The sequence below is a fragment of the Macaca fascicularis genome, chromosome 20 (genome assembly GCF_037993035.2).
Source record: "Macaca fascicularis isolate 582-1 chromosome 20, T2T-MFA8v1.1".
NCBI classification, from domain to species: domain Eukaryota; kingdom Metazoa; phylum Chordata; class Mammalia; order Primates; family Cercopithecidae; genus Macaca; species Macaca fascicularis.
This window is the reverse complement of record NC_088394.1, coordinates 71,088,769-71,107,902: the sequence shown is the minus strand read 5'-3', so window position 1 is coordinate 71,107,902 and position 19,134 is coordinate 71,088,769. Positions and strand designations below refer to the sequence as shown.

The following is a 19,134-nucleotide window of genomic DNA, read 5'->3' as shown; positions in this document are numbered from 1 at the left end:
AAAAAAAAAAAAAAAAAAAAAAAAGAAAGAGAGGGTCTCACTCTGTCTGTCGCCCAGGCTGGAGTACAGTGGCACGATCTCAGCTCACCGCAACCTCTGCCTCCCAGGTTCAAGCGATTCTCCCACCTCAGCCTCCTGAGTAGCTGGGATTACAGGCATTCACCACCACGCCTGGCTAATTTTTGTATTTTTAGTAGAGAAGGAGTTTCGCCATGTTGGCCAGGCTGATCTCGAACTCCTAACCTTAAGTGATCCACCCTCCCAAAGTGCTAGAATTACAGGCGTGAGCCACTGCACCTGGCCAAGCACACGGTTTTTAAGGGCTGCAGAGCATGCCATTTGTGGTTGTGCCATGGTTTATTTTACCGATCTTCCACCATTGGCCATTCAGGTCACCCACTGTTGTGATTATGAATGACACTGTGGTGCACTGCTTTAGCCCTTAGATCATTTTCCACATCCCTGATTCTTTCTAGATTACTTCTACAGGTGCGTTTGTTGTGTTGGGCAGGGCACATATTTTCTTTTTCTTTTTTTTTTTTTGAGTCCGAGTCTCGCTCTGTTGCCCAGGCTGGAGTGCAGTGGCCGGATCTCAGCTCACTGCAAGCTCCGCCTCCCAGGTTTACGCCATTCTCCTGCCTCAGCCTCCCGAGTAGCTGGGACTACAGGCGCCCGCCATCTTGCCCGGCTAGTTTTTTGTATTTTTAGTAGAGATGGGGTTTCACCGTGTTAGCCAGGATGGTCTCGATCTCCTGACCTTGTGATCCGCCCGTCTCGGCCTCCCAAAGTGCTGGGATTACAGGCTTGAGCCACTGCGCCCGGCAAGGGCACATATTTTCAAGGCCACAAAATGGAATGCCCAGCTACCTCCCATAAAAGGTTCTCTCATTTAGACAGGGCAAGTGTGCCCCTCTCTGCTTATGTGAACCCTCTGAGAGGAGAGGACTCATCGAGGAAGCCCTGCCTGCCTGTTTGAGCAGAGAGCCAGGTGCTTTGGGAGAGACTTGTCTGAACTAGGAGGAGAATGGCCATCCAAGGAACAGACTGGACTAGATTGTCCCTGAATTCCAGAACCTTCTGCCATATCAGCCCAGGGCTCTGTCTCTAAAGGCAGCATCTGGACGGGAGGGATATGCTGCCCCAAGGACCCGGATTCATTCAAGCCCAGCCTTGTGGTGCATTCATCTGTGAGTTGCTGTGAATGTGCTTTCTGAATCCTTCTATCCTCTCACCTCTCAGGGTAAGTGAGTTCTGTTCCGCTAAAAAGGAGGGTTTTCCGGGCTCGGTGGCTCACGCCTGTATTCCCAACACTTTGGGAGGCTGAGGCAGGAGGATCATGAGATCAGGAGTTCAAGACCAGCCTGACCAGCTGGGTGAAACTCTATCTCTACTAAAAATACAAAAATTTGCCACGTGGTGGTGTGCGCCTGTAATCCCAGCTACTCAAGAGGCTGAAGCATGAGAATCACTTAAACCCAGGAGGCGAAGGTTGTGGTGAGGCAAGATCGCACCACTGCACTCCAGCCTGGGCGACAGAGCGAGACTCTGGCGTGGCGGCTCACGCCTATAATCCCAGCACTTTGGGAGGCTTAGGTGGGCGGATCATCTGAGGTAGGGAGTTGGAGACCAGCCTGACCAACATGGAGAAACCCTGTCTCTACTAAAAATACAAAATTAGCTGGGCATGGTGGCACATGCCTGTAATCCCAGCTACTCAGGAGGCTGAGCCAGGAGAATTGCTTGAACCTGGGAGGCGGAGGTTGCGGTGAGCTGAGATCACACCATTGCATTCCAGCCTGAGCAACAAGAGCAAAATTTCGTTCCCAAAATAAATAAATACATACATAAAAATTCATACCCTATATTATAGCCAAGTGATGGAACCAAAAAAAAAAGAAAGATTCTCCAAGAGAGGTGTTTTAACTTCCCCAAAAAACAGAATCTGCTATTTGAATAAGTTAAAGTTGCCACCTGTTTCTCTGAATTGTATTGCAGGCTTTTTGTTTGTTTGAGACAGGGTATCACTTTGTCACCCAGGCTGGAGTGCAGTGGTGCCATCTTGACTCACTGCAGCCTCGACCTCTCAGGCTTAAGTGATCTTCCTGCCTTAGCCCCCAAAGTAGCTGGGACTACAGGCACACACCATGACACCCAGCTAATTTTATTTATTTATTTATTTATTTATGAGATGGAGTTTTGCTCTTGTTGCCCAGGCTGGAGTGCAATAGTGCAATCTTGGCTTACCACAACCTCCGCTTCCTGGGTTCAAGCAATTCTCCCGCATCAACCTCCCATATAGCTGGGATTATAGGCATGCACCACCACGCCCTGCTAATTTTATATTTTTTTAGTAGAGATGGGGTTTCTCCGTGTTGGTCAGGCTGATCTTGAACTCCCGACCTCAGGTGATCTGCCCGCCTCGGCCTCCCACAGTGCTAGGATTACAGGTGTGAGCCACCGCGCCCGGCCTGACACCCAGCTAATGTTTTTTGGTATTTTTTGTAGAGAAGGGATTTTACCATGTTGCCCAGGCTGGTCTCTTAACTCCTGACCTCAAGTGATCCTCCCGCTTTGTATTCTAGTTTTAAACTTTGAAGAATTTAGGGCCTTTTTGTTACTTATGAATACAAAAGACATATTATTAAATGGATTGCTACTTTTAAAACATTTCATACTTTTGACCCAGTAATTCAATGTCCAGGAATTTATTCTCAGAAAATACAGTAATCAGATTGCGGAGAAAGATCCACTTACAAGTATACTCATCTCAGCATTATTTGTACATTATTTGGCCCAAAATGGAAAAAGCCGCAACACCCACATGCAGAGAATGGTTAAATCAGGTGTGGGAATCCTGTACAATGAATGATTGATTATTTTACAGCCTCTGAGGCCAGGTGCATTGGCTCATACCTATAATCCTAGCACTTTGGGAGGTTATGGCAGGAGGATTGCTTGAGGCCAGGAACTCGAGGCTGTGGTGAACTACGACTGCACCCCTGCATTTCAGCCTGCGTGACAGAGTGAGACCCTGTCTCTAAAAATAAAAAATAAAAAGGAAAGTTATTCATTGAGCTCCTACTATTTGCCAAGATGATTTCAGCCCTCACATAGTTTATAGTTCACAGGAGCAGATAGACAGCTATCAAATGCACAAGTAGCTATACAATATCAGGAAGTGGTAAATACCACAAATGAAAATTCCTCCCACTTGTTGGTTTCCATGTACCCAGCCCTGTTCTAAATGTTTTACCTAGATTATCTCACTTAATCTTCGCAGCAACCTATGACAAGATAATATTTCCATTATGACCAAAAATAAATCAGGGAAGGCCTCCTGAGAAGGCAATCTTGAATAGACCTTGAAGGAAGGAAGGGATGCATCAGAGGAGACTCTGGGGGCCTGTATCAACGGCAGAAGAGCAGTGCAAAAGCCCTGGGCAGGAAGGCACCAACTTGAAGCCAGCAGGGTTCAATCTAGTAAGGCTAAGTCATGAAGAGTGGAGTTTGCAACCCTCGCTGCACACGAGAAGCACCCAGCCAGGGAACTATATTATTGTTATTTAAAATATTGATGACTAGCTGTATGTGGTGGCTCATGCCTGTAATCTCAGCACTTAGGGAGACTGAGGTGGGAGGATTGCTTGAGCCCAGGAGTTAGAGACCAACTTGACAACATAGTAGGCCCCGTCTCTACAAAAAAAATTTTTTTAATTAGCCGGGCCTAGTACTGCACACATGTAGTCCCAGCTACTCAGGAGGCTGAGGTGGAAGGAGCGCTTCAGCACAGGAGTTCAAGGCTACAGTCAGCTATGATCACACCACTGCACTCCAGCCTGGGTGACAGAGCAAGGGCCTATTAAAATAATAAAAGAAGAAGAAGAAATTGATGGCTGAATCCTCCTTCCAGTCCCACTCAATCAGAACACCTCTGAACGCGTCTGAAATGCCCCAGTGATTTTAACGTGCAGCCTGGGGCTGGGAACCACACATGTCAACCCTTGTAGATCTCTGGGTTTTATTCTGAGTGGACAAAGAAGACATTGAACAGTTTCAGCAGGAAAGGGACATGGCCTAATAATTTTTCTTTCTTTGAATTACTTAAAGGCAGCCGGGTGTGACGGTTCACATCTGTAATCCCAGCACTTTGGGAAACCGAGGCAGGCACCTGAGGTCGAGAGTTCGAGACCAGCCTGACCAACATGGAGAAACCCCATCTCTACTAAAAATAAAAATTAGCCAGGCATGGTGGCACATGCCTGTAATCCCTGCTACTCAGGAGGCTGAGGCAGTAGAATTGCTTGAACCCGGGAGGTGGAAATTGCGGTGAGTCAAGATTGTGCCATTGTACTCTAGCCTGGGCAACAAGAACGAAACTCCATCTCAAAAAAAAAAAAAAAAAAAAATTTCTTAAAGGTTCTGTAGAAAAGCAGTTTTAGGGGCCCAGGTGAAGGTGGGAAGGCCAGTTGGAGGTCACTGTCATGATCTGACGTGGCTTGTACCAGAGTGTAGACATGGAGGTGAAGCAGCCAGATGCTTGATCTACTTTGAGGTAGACCCTGGAAGGTGAGCCGCCCCTGACTCATCTTTAAACTCCTCTTCAGGGCCACCTCCTTCAGGAAGCCTCTGCCAATCCCTGGCAGGCCAGGAGGAAAGGCCCCACGACTGTGGCTACTCTGTCGGAGTCCATCTCCGCATATCTAGGCCTTATCTTGACTTTCACGGGGATGTTTCCCAGATGGAACAGTAAGACCTCAGTGAGCCTCGCTCCATGGCATCAGGAGTTCTGTCATCTGGAAAATGTGCAGCTCTGTCTGGAATCTTCTGCCAGACATTCCCCTGTCAAACACTGAGCCCAAGGGCGTTGTAGAAAGGCCCTGCCCGAGGTTATCCAAGAGACCAGAACTTGGGCCAGCCTCCAGCATCCTAACTAGTCTGTCGTCTGTTCAGCCCCGTAGAGAACAGGGCATCCTTCCGGAGGGGTGGGGCTGTCTGCTGCCGTAGTGGAGCTCCAGAGGCAGAAGTGCAGTCTGGTGGTGTGACGCTGGAGAGACTGAGTCAGACCGTGACCCCCACAGCGTCAGTGTTTTAACTGAGAGCTTCCTGCATACCAGGTGCCGAGAACAGCCCCGTACACCTTATACCTGAGTCCTTCCAGGGCTTCGGGAAGTGGATGCCGTGTGTCCCAATCAGGGCCACGGTGGTGCACGACTCCGGGGGTGCCATTCACAGAGCAAAATAGAGCAGCCACTCCCTGCAATGTGATGTACTTTGCTGCTTTCTCCTTCCTCCCTCCTTCTCTGCCTCCATCTCTACCTCCCTCTCTCCCTCCCTCCCTCTCTCCCTCTCTCTCTCTCTCTCTCTTTTTCTCTCTTACTTTCTTTCCTTCTTTCTTACCGAGTCTCGCTCTGTCACCCAGGCTGGAGTGCATGGTGTGATCTCGGCTCACTGCAACCTCCGCCTCTTGGGTTCAAGCTATCCTCGTGCCTCAGTCTCCCAAGTAGCTGGGATTACAGATGCACACCACCACACCTGGCCAGTTTTTGTATTTTTAATAGAGACGGGGTTTCGCCATGTTGAAGCTGGTCTTGAACTCCTGACCTCAGGTGATCTGCCCACCTCAGCCTCCCAAAGTGTTGGGATTACGGGCGTGAGCCACCGCGCCCAGCTTCACTGCTTTGTGGATCCCTGTTTTACAGATGGAGAGGAAGCATGCTTAGAGAGTATGAAGATCATGCTGAAGCTCACACAGCAGGACCAGAACCAGGTCAGCCTCACCCCACCCTGCCCTGCCACTGGAGGTCAATGGTGACAGGAGCCTGGGTTCCTGTCAAAGTGCAGACCTCACTCCCCACAGTGAGTTCCTTCCTGTTTTCACAAGGATTGTTCTCACTCCCAGGGAACAGCAAGATTTTCCTAGTGTCCCCTACCCCCCACTCCAACCCTGGGCGGACCCTTGGCCTCGGGCAACATCACAGGGCAGCTGCCGGGGATGCCTGGCATTCAAGCCTTGCTGAGAACATGAAACTGCTGCTCTGGGGACTCGCACTGGTGACCCCAATGTGGCAGCCGCTCTTTCGGCTCTTTAATAATTTAGAGAATGCATACAATTCAGCGGGCAGTTTCATCTCTGGGTTCAGAAACACAATGCCCAGGGGATTGCTGCCAGCGAAGAGTGAAATTTCACTTGTCACAGTGACCGAGGATGTGAGCCTGTTCCTGGAAGGGGCTCTGGTCTCTGGGTGTTTGTGAACATCCTAGAAGACAGGAGGCCAGCAGCCAGCGTGCCAGGAGCTTGAGGGTCTGCCCCAGCTCAGCTCTCCAAAGATGGGCCTTCCTGTGAATCCCTTTCCCCCTGTCTGTTGCCTGTAGGGGAGAGAGAGGGGGCTGCACAGACTGGTGTGTGTGGCTCCACATTTGCGTTTGATGCCTAGCTGCACCTCTGACCCCAGCCTCCCCCATGTCAGCCCCTGGGAAAACCCTTGCACCAGGCCCCAGAGGGTCCTTGGGAACCTTTCTGGGACACTTGCAGTTCCTAAAACTTGGCAATTGCCTTTTTCCCTTAAAAAAATAAAAATCATTCTTTGCCAGCTTGGTGGCCTATAGTCCCAGCACTTTGGAAGCCATGGCAGGAGGATTGCTTGAGCCCAGGAGTTTGAGACCAGCCTGGGCAACATAGTGAGACCCTGCCTCTACAAAACATAAAAAACAAAATTAGCCAGGGGTGTGTGCCTGGGGTCCCAGCTACTTGGGAGGCTGAGGTGGGAGGATTGCTTGAGCTCATTGGAGTGGAGGTTACAGTGTGCTATGACACCACTGCATTCCAAGCTGGGCGACAGAGTGAGACCATGTCTCAAAAAAGAACAAAAAAACCCAAAAATTGGCGGCCGGGCGCAGTGGCTTATGCCTGTAATCCCAGCACTTTGGGAGGCTGAGGCGGGCGGATCACGAGGTCAGGAGATTGAGATCATCCTGGCTAATACGGTGAAACCCCATCTCTACTAAAACTACAAAAAATTAGTCGGGCGTGGTGGCAGATGCCTGTAGTCCCAGCTACTGAGGAGGCTGAGGCAGGAGAATGGCATGAACCCAGGAGGCGGAGCTTACAGTGAGCTGAGATTGCGCCACTGCACTCCAGCCTGGATGAGAGAGTAAGACTCTGTCTCAAAAAAAAAAAAAAAAAAAGAAAGAAAGAAAAAAAACAAGAAAACAAAAATTGTTCTTTAAAAAAATTACACTTGAAAACATGATGTTAGGCCGGGCACGGTGGCTCATGCTTGTAATCCCAGCATTTTGGGAGGCTGAGGAGGGTGGATCATGAGGTCAGGAGATCCAGACCATCCTGGCCAACATGGTAAAACCCCGTCTCTATTAAAAAATACAGGCCGGGCGCGGTGGCTCAAGCCTGTAATCCCAGCACTTTGGGAGGCCGAGACGGGCGGATCCACGAGGTGAGGAGATCGAGACCATCCTGGCTAACACGGTGAAATCCCGTCTCTACTAAAAAGTACAAAAAACTAGCCGGGCAAGGTGGCGGGCGCCTATAGTCCCAGCTACTCGGGAGGCTGAGGCAGGAGAATGGTCTAAACCCGGGAGGCGGAGCTTGCAGTGAGCTGAGATTCGGCCACTGCACCCCAGCCTGGGCGACAGAGCAAGACTCTGTCTTAAAAAAAAAAAAAAAAAAATTAACTGGGCGAGGTGGTGGGCGCCTGTAGTCCCTGCTACTCGGGAGGCTGAAGCAGGAGAACGGCCTGAACCCGGGAGACGGAGCTTGCAGTGAGCCAAGATTGCGCCACTGCACTCCAGCCTGGGAGACACAGTAAGACTCCGTCTTAAAAAAAAAAAGAAAAGAAAAGAAAAGAAAAGATAAGAAAACATGATGTTAAGTAAAATTAGCCAGACACAAAAAGACAAACAATATATGATTGCACTTATCCAAGGTACAGAGAATAAGCAAATTTATGGAGACAGAAGTAGAATGGGGATTACCAGGGACTGAGGGGCTGGGGAGCGGGGAGTTATTTAATGACTACAGCATTTCTGTTTCGGAGATGAAAACGTCTGGAAATGGACAGTGATGGTTGCACAACATTGTGAATGTACTTAATGCCACGGAATTGTACACTTAAAAATGGTGAAAATGGTAAATGCTGTGTTATGTATATTTTATCACAATTTTAAAAGTATGTTTACTGTAAAAACAAAAAATTGCACAAGAGGCCTGGTGCAGTGGCACATGCCTGTAATCCCAGCACTTTGGGAAGCCTGAGGAGGAAGGATCACTTGAGCTCAGGAGTTTGAGACCAGCCTGGGCAACATGGTGAAACTCCATCTCTACCAAAAAAAAAATAATAATAATACAAAAATCAACAGAAGGTAGTGGTACATGCCTGTAGTCCCAGCTACTTGGGAGGCTGCGGTGGGAGGATCATTTGAGCCCAGGAGGTCGAGGCTGCAGTGAGCCGTGATGGCACCACTGCACTCCAGCTTGGGAGATAGAGTGAGGCCCTGTCTCAAAAAAATAAAAATAGGCCGGGCGGGGTGATTCATGCCTGTAATCCCAGCACTTTCGGAGGCTGAGGCAGGTGGATCATGAGGTCAGGAGTTCAAGACCAACCTGGCCAACATGGTGAAACCCTGTCTCTACTAAAAATACAAAAATTAGCCGGGCATGATAGCAGGTGCCTGTAATCCAGCTACTCAGGAGGCTAAGGCAGGAGAATCGCTTGAACCCAGGTGTCAGAGATTGTAGTGAGCCAAGCTGGTGCCATTGCACTCCAGCCTGGGTGACAGAGTGAGGCTCCATATCAAAAAAATAAAATAAATATCCATAAATCCATACTGATATAAATAAATGATTGAATACATAAATAAGTGAGGGAGAACAGGCAGCCTCTCATCCAGAACCCTCAGGAGGTGGAACATAGGAACTCCCTCCTCCTTGGCTGTGGATGGCAGACCGGGACTTCCTTCCAAGGAGTACCCTACAGAAAGCAGGGGGAAAAAGAGTCGCCTTACAGTGGAGACCCCTGACGAACACTCCCTCAGCCAGGTGGTCAGGGTGAGCCTCAACAGTGATCATACGTCATGTTGTCTGTATGCACCCTGAGATGATGGGATGAAAACGGCACTTGACCTCTGGGGTCTCCCTCCCTGAAACCCACAACCCAGTCTAATCGTGAGAAAAACGTCAGACAAATCCTAACTGAGGGACATCTATAAATGTTTTATTTCATTCTGTAAATGTTTCCAACACACCTCAAAACTGTCAAGGTCATCAAAAACAAAGTCTGAGAAACTGTCACAGCCCAGAGGAACCCAAGGAGATGCTGGGAACTTGGATGGGATCCCAGAACAGAAAAAGGACATTAGGTAAAAACTGGAGAAATCTTTGGCTGGGCACAGTGGCTCACGCCTGTAATCCCAGCACTTTGGGAGGCTGAGGCAGGTGGATCACTTGAGGTCAGTAGTTCAAGACCAGCCTGACCAAAACCGTATCTTTACTAAAAATACAAGAAAAAAATTGGCCGGCGCAGTGGCTCACACCTGTAATCCTAGCACTTTGGGAGGTTGAGGCGGGCAGATCATGAGGTCAGGAGTTTGAGACCAGCCTGACCAACATGATGAAACCCCGTCTCTACTAAAAATAAAAAATAAAAAAAAATTAGCCGGGCACGGTGGCACGCGCCTGTAATCCCAGCTACTCAGGAGGCTGAGGCAGGAGAATCGCTTGAACCCAGGAGGCAGAGGTTGCAGTGAGCTGAGATGGAGCCACTGCACTCCAGCCTGGGCAACAGAGGGAAACTCCATCACCACAAAAAAAAAAAAAAAAAAAAAATTAGCAGGGCATGGTGGCATACCCCTGTAATCCCAGCTACTTGAGAGGCTGAGGCAGAAGAATCGCTTGAACCCAGGAGGCAGAGGTTGCAGTGAGCCAAGATTGTGCCACTGGGGTCCAGGCTGGGCAAGAAGAGCAAAAGTCTGTCAAAAAAAAAAAAAGGAGAAATCTGAATCAACTGTGGACTTCAGTTAACAAAGATGTATCAGTATTGGTTCATTACTGATGCTACACGTCCCATGCTGATGTGAGAATTTTTTTTTTTTTTTTTTTTGAGATGGAGTCTCCCTCTGTTGCCCATGCTGGAGTGCAGTGGTGCGATCTTGGCTCACTGCAACCCCTGCCTCCCGGGTTCAAGTGATTCTCCAGCCTCAGCCTCCCAAGTAGCTGGGATTATAGGTGCACACCACCATGCCCAGCTAATTTTTGTATTTTTAGTAGAGATGGGGTTTCACCACCATGTTGGTCTTGAATGCCTGACCTCAGGTGATCTGCCCACCTTGGCCTCTCAAAGTGCTGAGATTACAGGCGTGAGCCACCGCTCCCCAACTGACGGGAGATTATTATTAGTGCCTGGTAATCATTGCACTCTCCCAGGGCAGGAGCTCCTTTGCCAGAGAAGTCCCTGGTCACCTGAAGGCGGGTACAGGGAGAAAAAGAGCCACTTCCCAGCCCTCAGCCCCTCTAGACATGGCCAGGCCCTGGGGACAGAGGCCAGCTTGGGTGCTGGAAGAGCTGGGCGTGAAGCTTGTCTCTGCACAGATTTACTCCATGGCCAGGTCCAAATTCCTTTCCCTCCAGAAGCCAGGGACAACAATAGTCCCGGTGTGAGGGCCTCGCTCAGCATTCAAGGACCCTCTCAGGGCGCAGGCGCCTGCTCTGACAGCCCAGCTGTTGCTTCTGGTTGGAACTGCCAGCCTTGAAGCCCCAGAGGCTGTTCCCTGTAGGACGGAGTGAGTCATCCTGGGATCATTTGCCTGCCAGGAGTGGGTGAGGGAAGAGCAGCTGCCGCCTTCACAGACACCTGGTAGTGTCAGAAGAGGGCATGCACTGCCCTGGTGAGGCTCCTCTGGCTGCCCCCAGGCCCACACCCAAGGATCCCTGCCTCAGAGTAAGTGAGTGCTCTAGCCAGGGTCCCCTCTCACTCTGCTAAGGGCTGGGTTAGTGATGCCCTACATAAGCAGCCGCTTGGGCGGTCGGAGGCAGGACAAGATGCGTTGGAGGGTCCAGGTCCATCTGTGCCCCTCCCTTGGGCTCTCCTTTCCCTGTACCCAGGCAGGTGGAAGGGATCTTTCTCCCATTCTGGCTGGGGCACCTAGAGATGGGGGAGATGGGAAAGGAGACAGAAACAGTGGGCCCCAGGTAGGAGCGAGGGAGGGAGGCGAGGTCTAGGCAAGGAGTGAGGAAGAGGGCCAGGGTGGTGGTGGGTGGGGGCATCAGAGACAGCAGGGCACGTGGCCAGGAGCCCGGGCGCCAGGCTGAGCTGCTGCTCCCAGCTCAGGAGCCCCTGTGCCAGCTGGATGCGGGCGGGTGGGCACGGGCAGGGCCACGTGCCAGACATGCACAGAGCGCCCTTTGAGGAGGTGGCAGCTGTGGGTCCAGGCCCCCCTCCTCTTGCTGTGGCCCTGCTTGGCCCCTCCAACAATGCCTTGCTGAGCACTGGGCTGTGGATGCTGATGTGCACAGTTGGGAACCCCACTCAAGAGGTGAAGGGGCAACCATACTAAACCGGAGCAGGGAGGTACACCCCATCATTGCCAGAACAGGGACTTGGGTCTCTTGTGGGAGGCCTGGATTTCCCTCTTTCTCGCATAACTCATACCCCCTCATTGCTGCTGGCCTCTTGGGATCCTCCCCTGGACACTCCTGGAGAAAAGATCAAGGCTGCTTGCCCCTTGGGGAAAAAGGCCGAAAACCCAGTCGGTGACCTGCTACTGGGGGCTTTTGGGAGCTGGGGGAAGTCAGCCTCCTGCCTGGCTCTGCTTCCTCCATCCAGCCACCATGGCCTCCTGGCACAGCATCCCTGGCAGACAGAAGGGCCCGCCCCCCACATGGGCACCCACACAGAGATTCCCTAGGCAGCTGGAGCTCTCTGTCTGCCCCCAGCCTCATGGAGCTGGCTCTGTCTTTCCTCCCTGTGGTGGGTAGCGCTGACCTCTGGGCACTGCCCTGGACCCCAGCCCCACTTGCTCTAGATGCTCACCCACCGTCCCCAGGCAGCAGAACAGAGGGGTCAGACCCCTGCTCCTTCCTTTGGGTGGGTGAGGGATCTCAGTGCCTAGGCCTATGAAACGTAGGCAACAGCAAGGCCCATGGGCAAGAGCAAGGCCTGCCTGGCAGGGGTAGAGGGATGGGGACGAACATGCATGTGCCCAGTGGCTGTGGATGCCATGTGTGGGCACCATGGTAGATGCGGAACAGCTGAAATTGGGGGTGTCTGGCCTGGGGAAAGGAAGTCTCAGGCCCACGAAGGCTTGTCTTCCAGCCTCTGGGAGGACGATGGGCTGAGGGTGGGCCCAGGAGTGGGGGTTACAGGGACACAGGATCCTCCCTAGAAGCCAGGCCAGATGACTTCAGGATGAGCCAGACTGTTTCCGGGGAGTGGGAGCTCCTCTTCCCTGGGGGTCTCGGGGCTCGCTCTCAGCTGGGGGAGGGCAGAGGGGCTCCCGGAGGCCTGCTCTGCTGCCCCGCGATCGCCTTCCGCCGGCCGACCCCTCCCCCGTCTGCGCCCGGACCCAGGGCCTAGGAGGCCGGCCAGGGCCACAGGGCAGGCGCCCAGCCCCCGGGGACGTGCAGTGTTGGGGGAGGGGACTGGTTAGGCGACCTGGAGCTGGTGCGACCGGAGGTGGCCTGCAAGGGATGGGCGAGCAGCGGAGGAGACCGCGCCTCTCCGCCGAGTTGGGCCGACAGAAAAAGGCCAAGGTCTGGGGTCCTTGCCTTTAACGTGGCCCCGGCTGCGGAGACGGGGGGAGGGGCGGCGCGGGCGGCGCATGCGCGGCGCGGCTGGAGCCGCCGGACTGTCCGGCGTCCGGGAACGCTAGGGAGCCCAAGAAGCCGGAGAGCGCCCGGACCCCTCGCGGGGGCTCTGAGCGGCGCGGGCGGACCCGAGCCCCCAGCCCGCGGGTGCCGCTGCCCGCCAGGCCCCGGGGGCGACGGCCAAGATGTCCGTGCCGGTGAGTACCGCGCCGCTCCGGACCCCGGGCCGGCTGCCCCCCGCCCGCCTGCGACCTCGCGCCGCCCGCGCCTGATGCCTCGCGACCTCGCGCCCCTGGGCCTGATGCCGCGGGGGCTCCCGGACTGGGGGTCGCCTGACCGGGGTCTGCTCGGCCCCGGGGGAGAGCGCACAGTCTCGGGGAGGCTCCCACAAGCCGGCCTGTATGCCCCAGCCTTTGCATCCTCTTTGAGGAGAGCCAGGTCGGGCAGGGGTCCGTGTTGTCCCCTCGGGGAGCCCCCCAAGATGGCTGGGTCGGGAAGGCTCTTTGTTGGTCCGGGAAACCCCTGGGACAGCTGGGCCAGGCGGGAGTCTGCCGCCCGCCGGGACCCCGCAACAGGACAGTTAGGCCTAGCGGGGAGGGGTCTCTGCCACTCCCGGGACTCCCCTCCGGGACTGCTGGGCTGGATGAAGGGTGGGAGGCCTGTGCTGCTCCTCCAAGACCTCCCTCGGATTGCTGCCCTGCGGCGCTTCCGGGACTCCCCTGGGGTGGCCAGGTTGGGGCGCGATCTCTGCCAGTCACCGGAGCCACCCCTCCCCCAGGACGGCTTGTCTGGATGGGAGCCGTGCCTGCCCTCCACAACTGATGCGCTCACTTTCCTGGGAAGTTTTCCTCCCGCCGCGGAACCCCCGGGGCCCTGACTGGCCGCTTCCTCCCCGTTGGCCGTTGGCCGTTGGCCGTGGGTGTTTTCTATCCGACACCCCCTCTTCCTGGCCGGGCAGCCTGGGTTTGGCAGACCCCCGGGCCATGGTTCCACACTTGGGCACTGGCATCTCTGAGCATCTCAGTCTCATATTCTGAGGACAGCAAGTGATCCTGGCTACCCTGGGTGACTAGGCCTCACATTACAGATGGACAGACTGAGGTGGGAGGCGGACACCTTGGCGAACTGCCAGGAAGGGACACCATCCGCACCTGGTGAGCTGTGGCCTCCAACCATCGTTTCCCTGCCTAGTTAGGGGCTTTACCCTCCAGAGCCCTGTCCACTCTGGCCTTGTTTCTGGAACTGCTCCTCACCGGGAGGACCCAATCCTTTCCATGAAGCAGGCAGTGGGGGCTTCCTGGCAAGTGGCCTCTTCATTAACTACTCCAGAGTGTGTGCAGATGACTGGAGGGGAGGCTGGCCAAGTGCAAAGCATTGTTACTGCGCAATTAAAGAGCCCGCTCCCGCCCACCTCCAGAAGTGGTAATGCAGTTACAGATGAAAAAATGAGGGCTTCCAGACTGTGCTGAAGTAAGCCCTGCCATCCGTCCTGGTTCAGAGCATAATCGCCTCGTCTTCAGAAAGAAAGAAAACAGAGCATGCCTACCAAGCCCTTCCTCTCTTCTGCTCTGCTCTCCTGGAAAGTTCTGGACTTCTCTGGCCCAGGGCCTCAGGAGACTGGCCAGCCCCGCTCCTGTGGGCACGAGACAGAGGGACAAGGTGAACCACCTGAGCCTGCTGGAGGGCCAGTGTCCCAGGGCAGTAGTGATTAGGGAATGTCAGTCTGGCCACATCCGAGCCTGCGTGGGCCTCTATGGGGAGGTCTCCATTTGCTTTGGTCTGGTTGTCCACAGTCAGAACCAAGCTCTGGACAGAGTCTGGGATGGTGCCCTGACCCCTTGCCTTACAGGACTTTGGGCAGCCTTCTTTGGCGCTGTGCCTCATCTGTAACAACAGAGGGACGGCAGGCTGGGTAGGACTTGGACAGATAGGCACCGTTGTGGGGACCTGCAACCTGGCCAGACCATCACGGGCTCCAAGTCACCTCCTACCCTCTCCCTTGTAGTCACAGCCCAGCAGAATTCTGCTAGGGGTGGGCAGGGGTCTTCGCCATCTGTCCGTTACGTGCCTGGCTGGCAGATCAGCATGGCTCTCTCTCCTGGGACCTTGGGCAGTGTGTGAGGTGGTGGGGCCAAGAGGAGAATTCATTTTTGGAACAGTCTTGAAGTGTTCGGAAAATTGCTTTCATGTGCTGAGGAGGCCCTGTGGAGGCTTCCAGACCAAGCTGCCTGCTCAAGCCCTGCCCTTGGAACCCAGAGTGGCGACTGCTCAGGGACACGTCTGGGTTTTAAGCACACCCATTCATTTGGACAGTCTTTTCCTAGATGGGCTGACGCAGGCACTTTGGCCCACAGAAATAAGATACTTCAGAAGGGGGTGGGAGGTTAAGCAGGGTGAGAGGTTGGTGGGCTGATTGTGCGGGGAGCAACCCCATGAGTGTTGGGGCAGGGGGCACGTCAGGGGTCAGCTGGTGTCACCTTGTCATTTGACTCACATGGAGTCCCGGACCCAGAGAGGGGAAAGTGCCAGGGCGTCCCAGCTGCCTGCTCAGTGCCCCTTCCTCTGCTCCAGGCATAGAGCAGTGCAGTGCTCAGGCGGTGCCTGGATACCCCATGCGTATTCCCATGCCTTCTTCTTGGGCATGGCTACCCAGCGCCCTGGGCCTGTCTCTTCCTGCAGCTGAGAGGACACATTTGGAAGGAAATGTGCCACCCACCTCAGACCTCTGGCTGGCATTGGCTTGGGAGTCCATGTTTAGGGGTGGCAGGTGCTGGCCACACCCGGCCCCGCCAGGTGAGAGGCCAGCTTCCAGTTGCAGAGTGGCCTCCTTGCCATCTGTTCTGCCTCTTGCTTCCCATCTGTGAAGTGAGTGCAGCCACTCCAGCTCCTCCTGTGCTCCTTCATTGAGGGATGGCTCCTTTCAGGGATGCTGCCTTGTGTGCTGGGCACTGGGCTCAGGGTCTCACAGGCCCACAGAGGGCCTGTGTCGTGTCTTGCCAGGGTCACATGGCCAGTGAGAGGTTGGGCCAGGGTGGGAGCCGAGTGTGGCAGGATCCACAACCATAAAATGACCATCATCCTGCATGGCCTCTACCTGTGGGGGCCGCAGCCTGTTGAGCTGTGGACGGCAGCCAACCCTCTACCTATGGCTTCCCAAACATGAGTTTGCGTCACCCCTTCTGTGTCCCTGGGAGGCAAGGCAGCTTGGGCTCAGAGCAGGTAGCACCCAGGGTTGTATAGCACGGTGGGTCTAGTCCCAGCCAGCCCCAGCAGTGGTAGATGGAGATGAGTGGACCTGCCTGCATCTGGTTGAAACCTTGGCCAGCAATCCTGGGACTGGCTCTGTGCCAGGCAGTGGTGTGAGAGGGAGAGCCGCCCAAGGAGCCATGAGGGGCTGGCCTGGGCAGCCAGGCAGCGGACAGAGAGAGTGGGAAGAGGCAGTGTCCATGTTCAAAGTCCGCAGCTCAGGCGCCACCGCCCCTGCAGCACCCTCTCCGGCCACTGGGCCTTGGCTCAGCCTGTCCCTCCCTCTATAGGAAGTGATCCCCAGCCAGCTGCCTTCTTCACCAGGTCATTCCCGTTCACCTCGAGTTCTGCGAGCCTGGGGTCTCAGCCACTCTCCTCAGAGCCTTGCTTAGGGCTGAAAGGGGTTCCTGGAGAGGCTGCTTCGGGGTGGGGAGAGTGTTTTGGTGGGTCAAGGGCGAGGGCTCTAGAGTGAGCAGTGTTGGCTCTGTGCCTTGAGTGAGTTACTGAACCTCCTGAGCCTCAGTTTCCTCCTCTATGTCATGGGGATGTTAACAGCACAGAGCTCCTGGGGTTTTGTGAGAACTTGGTGAGGGGCGCCCAGAGCTGTTAGAAGGAGGGTAATTAAGTAACAGCAGCTACTGCTATGGAGATTATTGTCTTTATGTGGCCGTGGTTGGCTAGTGCAGTGGCCCAGACCCCTTCTGACTCCCAGGCAGCCAGCATAGGGAGGAGGCTGGGCTGGGCCCAGACCGATTGGCCTCTGCCCCCAGGGTTCCGTGGCCCTTTCTTTATGGTCAGTGTGGTTTCCGCCAAGGCCTTGGTGGTGGGATGACCCTGGCCTCTCCCCTGCCCGGGCGTGGCCTGCAGGACCCTAGCCTCTTGAGCCTTGGATGGGCAGGTCCTTGTCTTCATCCCGTCCAGAGAGAGTGACCTGCACTGAGGCCACCAGCTGGCCCATCGCATCTAGGCAGCTGCTGCCCTGCTCCAAGTGCCCCCAGGAATGAGGCGGCATTGCAGACCGTGGGAGCCACCGCAGTGGTGCAGGCCTCTGCTCAGGTGTAGTCTGTAGCAGCTGGGCCAGCACAGGGCAGCCAGGGCCTGGAGGGAGGCTGGTTCCACCCCTGCCTGAGGATCATGGCTCCTACAGCCGGGAGGGTGAGTGGGGGCCTGGGTAATACCTGCAGACCTCCCCATTTCCTACCACTGGTGCCCTGGTGTCCTTGGGCCCATACCACCTTCCCTCTGTGTGCTTACCTTCACCCCGGCCTTGGACTTGGCTTCACTGCAGCCCCGCGTGTGTCCTCCCGGTCAAGCCCCATGGTTTCTGTGGCTCACTCTCAGTCCTCGTGTGCTGAGCCGTTGTCTCCCTCTCTTCAGGAAAAAGGAAAAGAGTTCTGGGGGACAGGTTGGGGACCTCAGTAGAGGAGTGGAAGGTATGCTTGCTTTGTTGAGATGGTCACAAGTTGCGGCTCTGAAGTTAATCTCTTCTCCAACGGGGATTAGAGGCTGGGAAGGTTTTTCAGTCATTTTAATTTATTGTTTAAGCCCTGCCAAATTCCAAGAAGAATTTGAAGCAGATTATAGCAGAAGACACAAATAGTCTGGGATCATGAAAAGATCTGGAATTATGTAATGTATTGTGAAGGAGGAAGAATTATCCCAGAAAGCCTGGGCTCAGTAGGCCTCCAAATTTAACTTGAAGCTCCCTGATGGTCAGGGCAAAAAGAGTAGCATGGTGGGTTTGGGCTTGCAGTATCTGTTTTTGGTATTTGTAATACCATGTATTTTTTCTTTGCTTTGTTTTTTTTTTTTACCAGTCGAAACTCTTACTGAGGTAAATTTTACATGTTGTGAAATGTGCAGATGTTAAACTTACAGTTAGTTGGATGAGTTTTGATTAATATAGACCTTCATGTAGCCATCAATCAAATCAAAATAACAAATGTCTCCATCACCTCAGAAAGTTCTCAAAAGCCCCCTTACAGTCAAGATTCTATCACCCTGGCTTAAGTTTGCCTGTTCTTAAACTTTCTGCAACTGGAAGCCTGCGGTAGATGCGCTTTGGGGTCTGGCTTTTTTCTCTTTTTTTCTGAGACAGAATCTCACTCTGTCACCCAGGCTGGAGTGCAGTGGCAGGATCTCGGCTCACTGCAACCTCTTCCTCCCACGGTCAAGCGATACACCTGCCTTAGCCTCCCGAATAGCTGGGATTATAGGTGACCACCCCTATTCCCAGCTAATTTTTGTATTTTTAGTAGAGATAGGGTTTTACCATGTGGCCAGACTGGTCTCGAACTCCTGACCTCAGGTAATCCGCCCACCTTGGCCTCCCAAAGTGCTAGGATTACAGGCATGAACCACCAAGCCCGGCCAAGTCTGGCTTTTTTCATCGAGCATATTGGTTTTATTCTTTTTTTTTTTTTTTTTTTTTTTTTAAATAGACGGAGTGTCATTCTGTTGCCCAGGCTGGAGTGCAGTGGCGCGATCTTGGCTCACTGCAAGTTCCACCTCCTGGGTTCAAGCGATTCTCCTGCCTCAGCCTCCCAAGTGGCTGGGATTACAGGTGCCCACCACCATGCTGGCTCGTTTTTGTATTTTTAGTTGAGACGGTTTCACCATGTTGGCCAGGCTGGTCTCAAACTCCTGATCTCAGGTGATCCACCTGCCTTGGCCTCCCAAAGTGCCCGGATTATAGGCATGAGCCACAGCACCCAGCCCCAATAGTTTATTCTTTTTTTTTGAGACGGAGTCTTGCTCTGTCCCCCAGGCTGGAGTGCAGTGGCACGATCTCGGCACACTGCAAGCTCTGCCTCCCGGGTTCACACCACTCCCCTGCCACAGCCTCCCGAGTAGTTGGGACTACAGGCACCCACCACCATGCCCGGCTAATTTTTTGTGCTTTTAGTAGAGATGGGGTTTCACTGTGTTAGCCAGGATGGTCTCCTGACCTCATGATCGCCCGCCTTTGCCTCCCAAAGTGCTGAGATGACAGGTGTGAGCCACTGCGCCCGGCCAGTTTATTATTTTTTGTTGCTGAGCAATGTTCCAGTAATGGATGTGCCACAAGATATTTA

At 53.8% G+C, this 19,134-nt stretch overlaps 1 protein-coding gene across 4 annotated transcripts in view; it reads left to right on the top strand.

The window, feature by feature from the left end:
• Nucleotides 1–5,703: 5,703 nt before the first annotated feature.
• Nucleotides 5,704–19,134, top strand: part of BCAR1 (BCAR1 scaffold protein, Cas family member) — a 45,776-nt gene continuing 32,345 nt past the window's right edge. The window contains exon 1 of one of the 4 annotated variants that reach the window (XM_015443159.4): nt 5,704–5,767. In XM_015443159.4, the coding sequence (XP_015298645.3) occupies nt 5,726–5,767 (42 nt within the window). In that variant the 5' untranslated portion in view covers nt 5,704–5,725. Of the gene's footprint in view, nt 5,768–10,856; nt 10,950–12,852; nt 14,474–19,134 lie in introns of those variants that run through there. The other 3 variants (XM_005592564.4, XM_045382706.2, XM_074027632.1) reach the window with 3 other exon arrangements.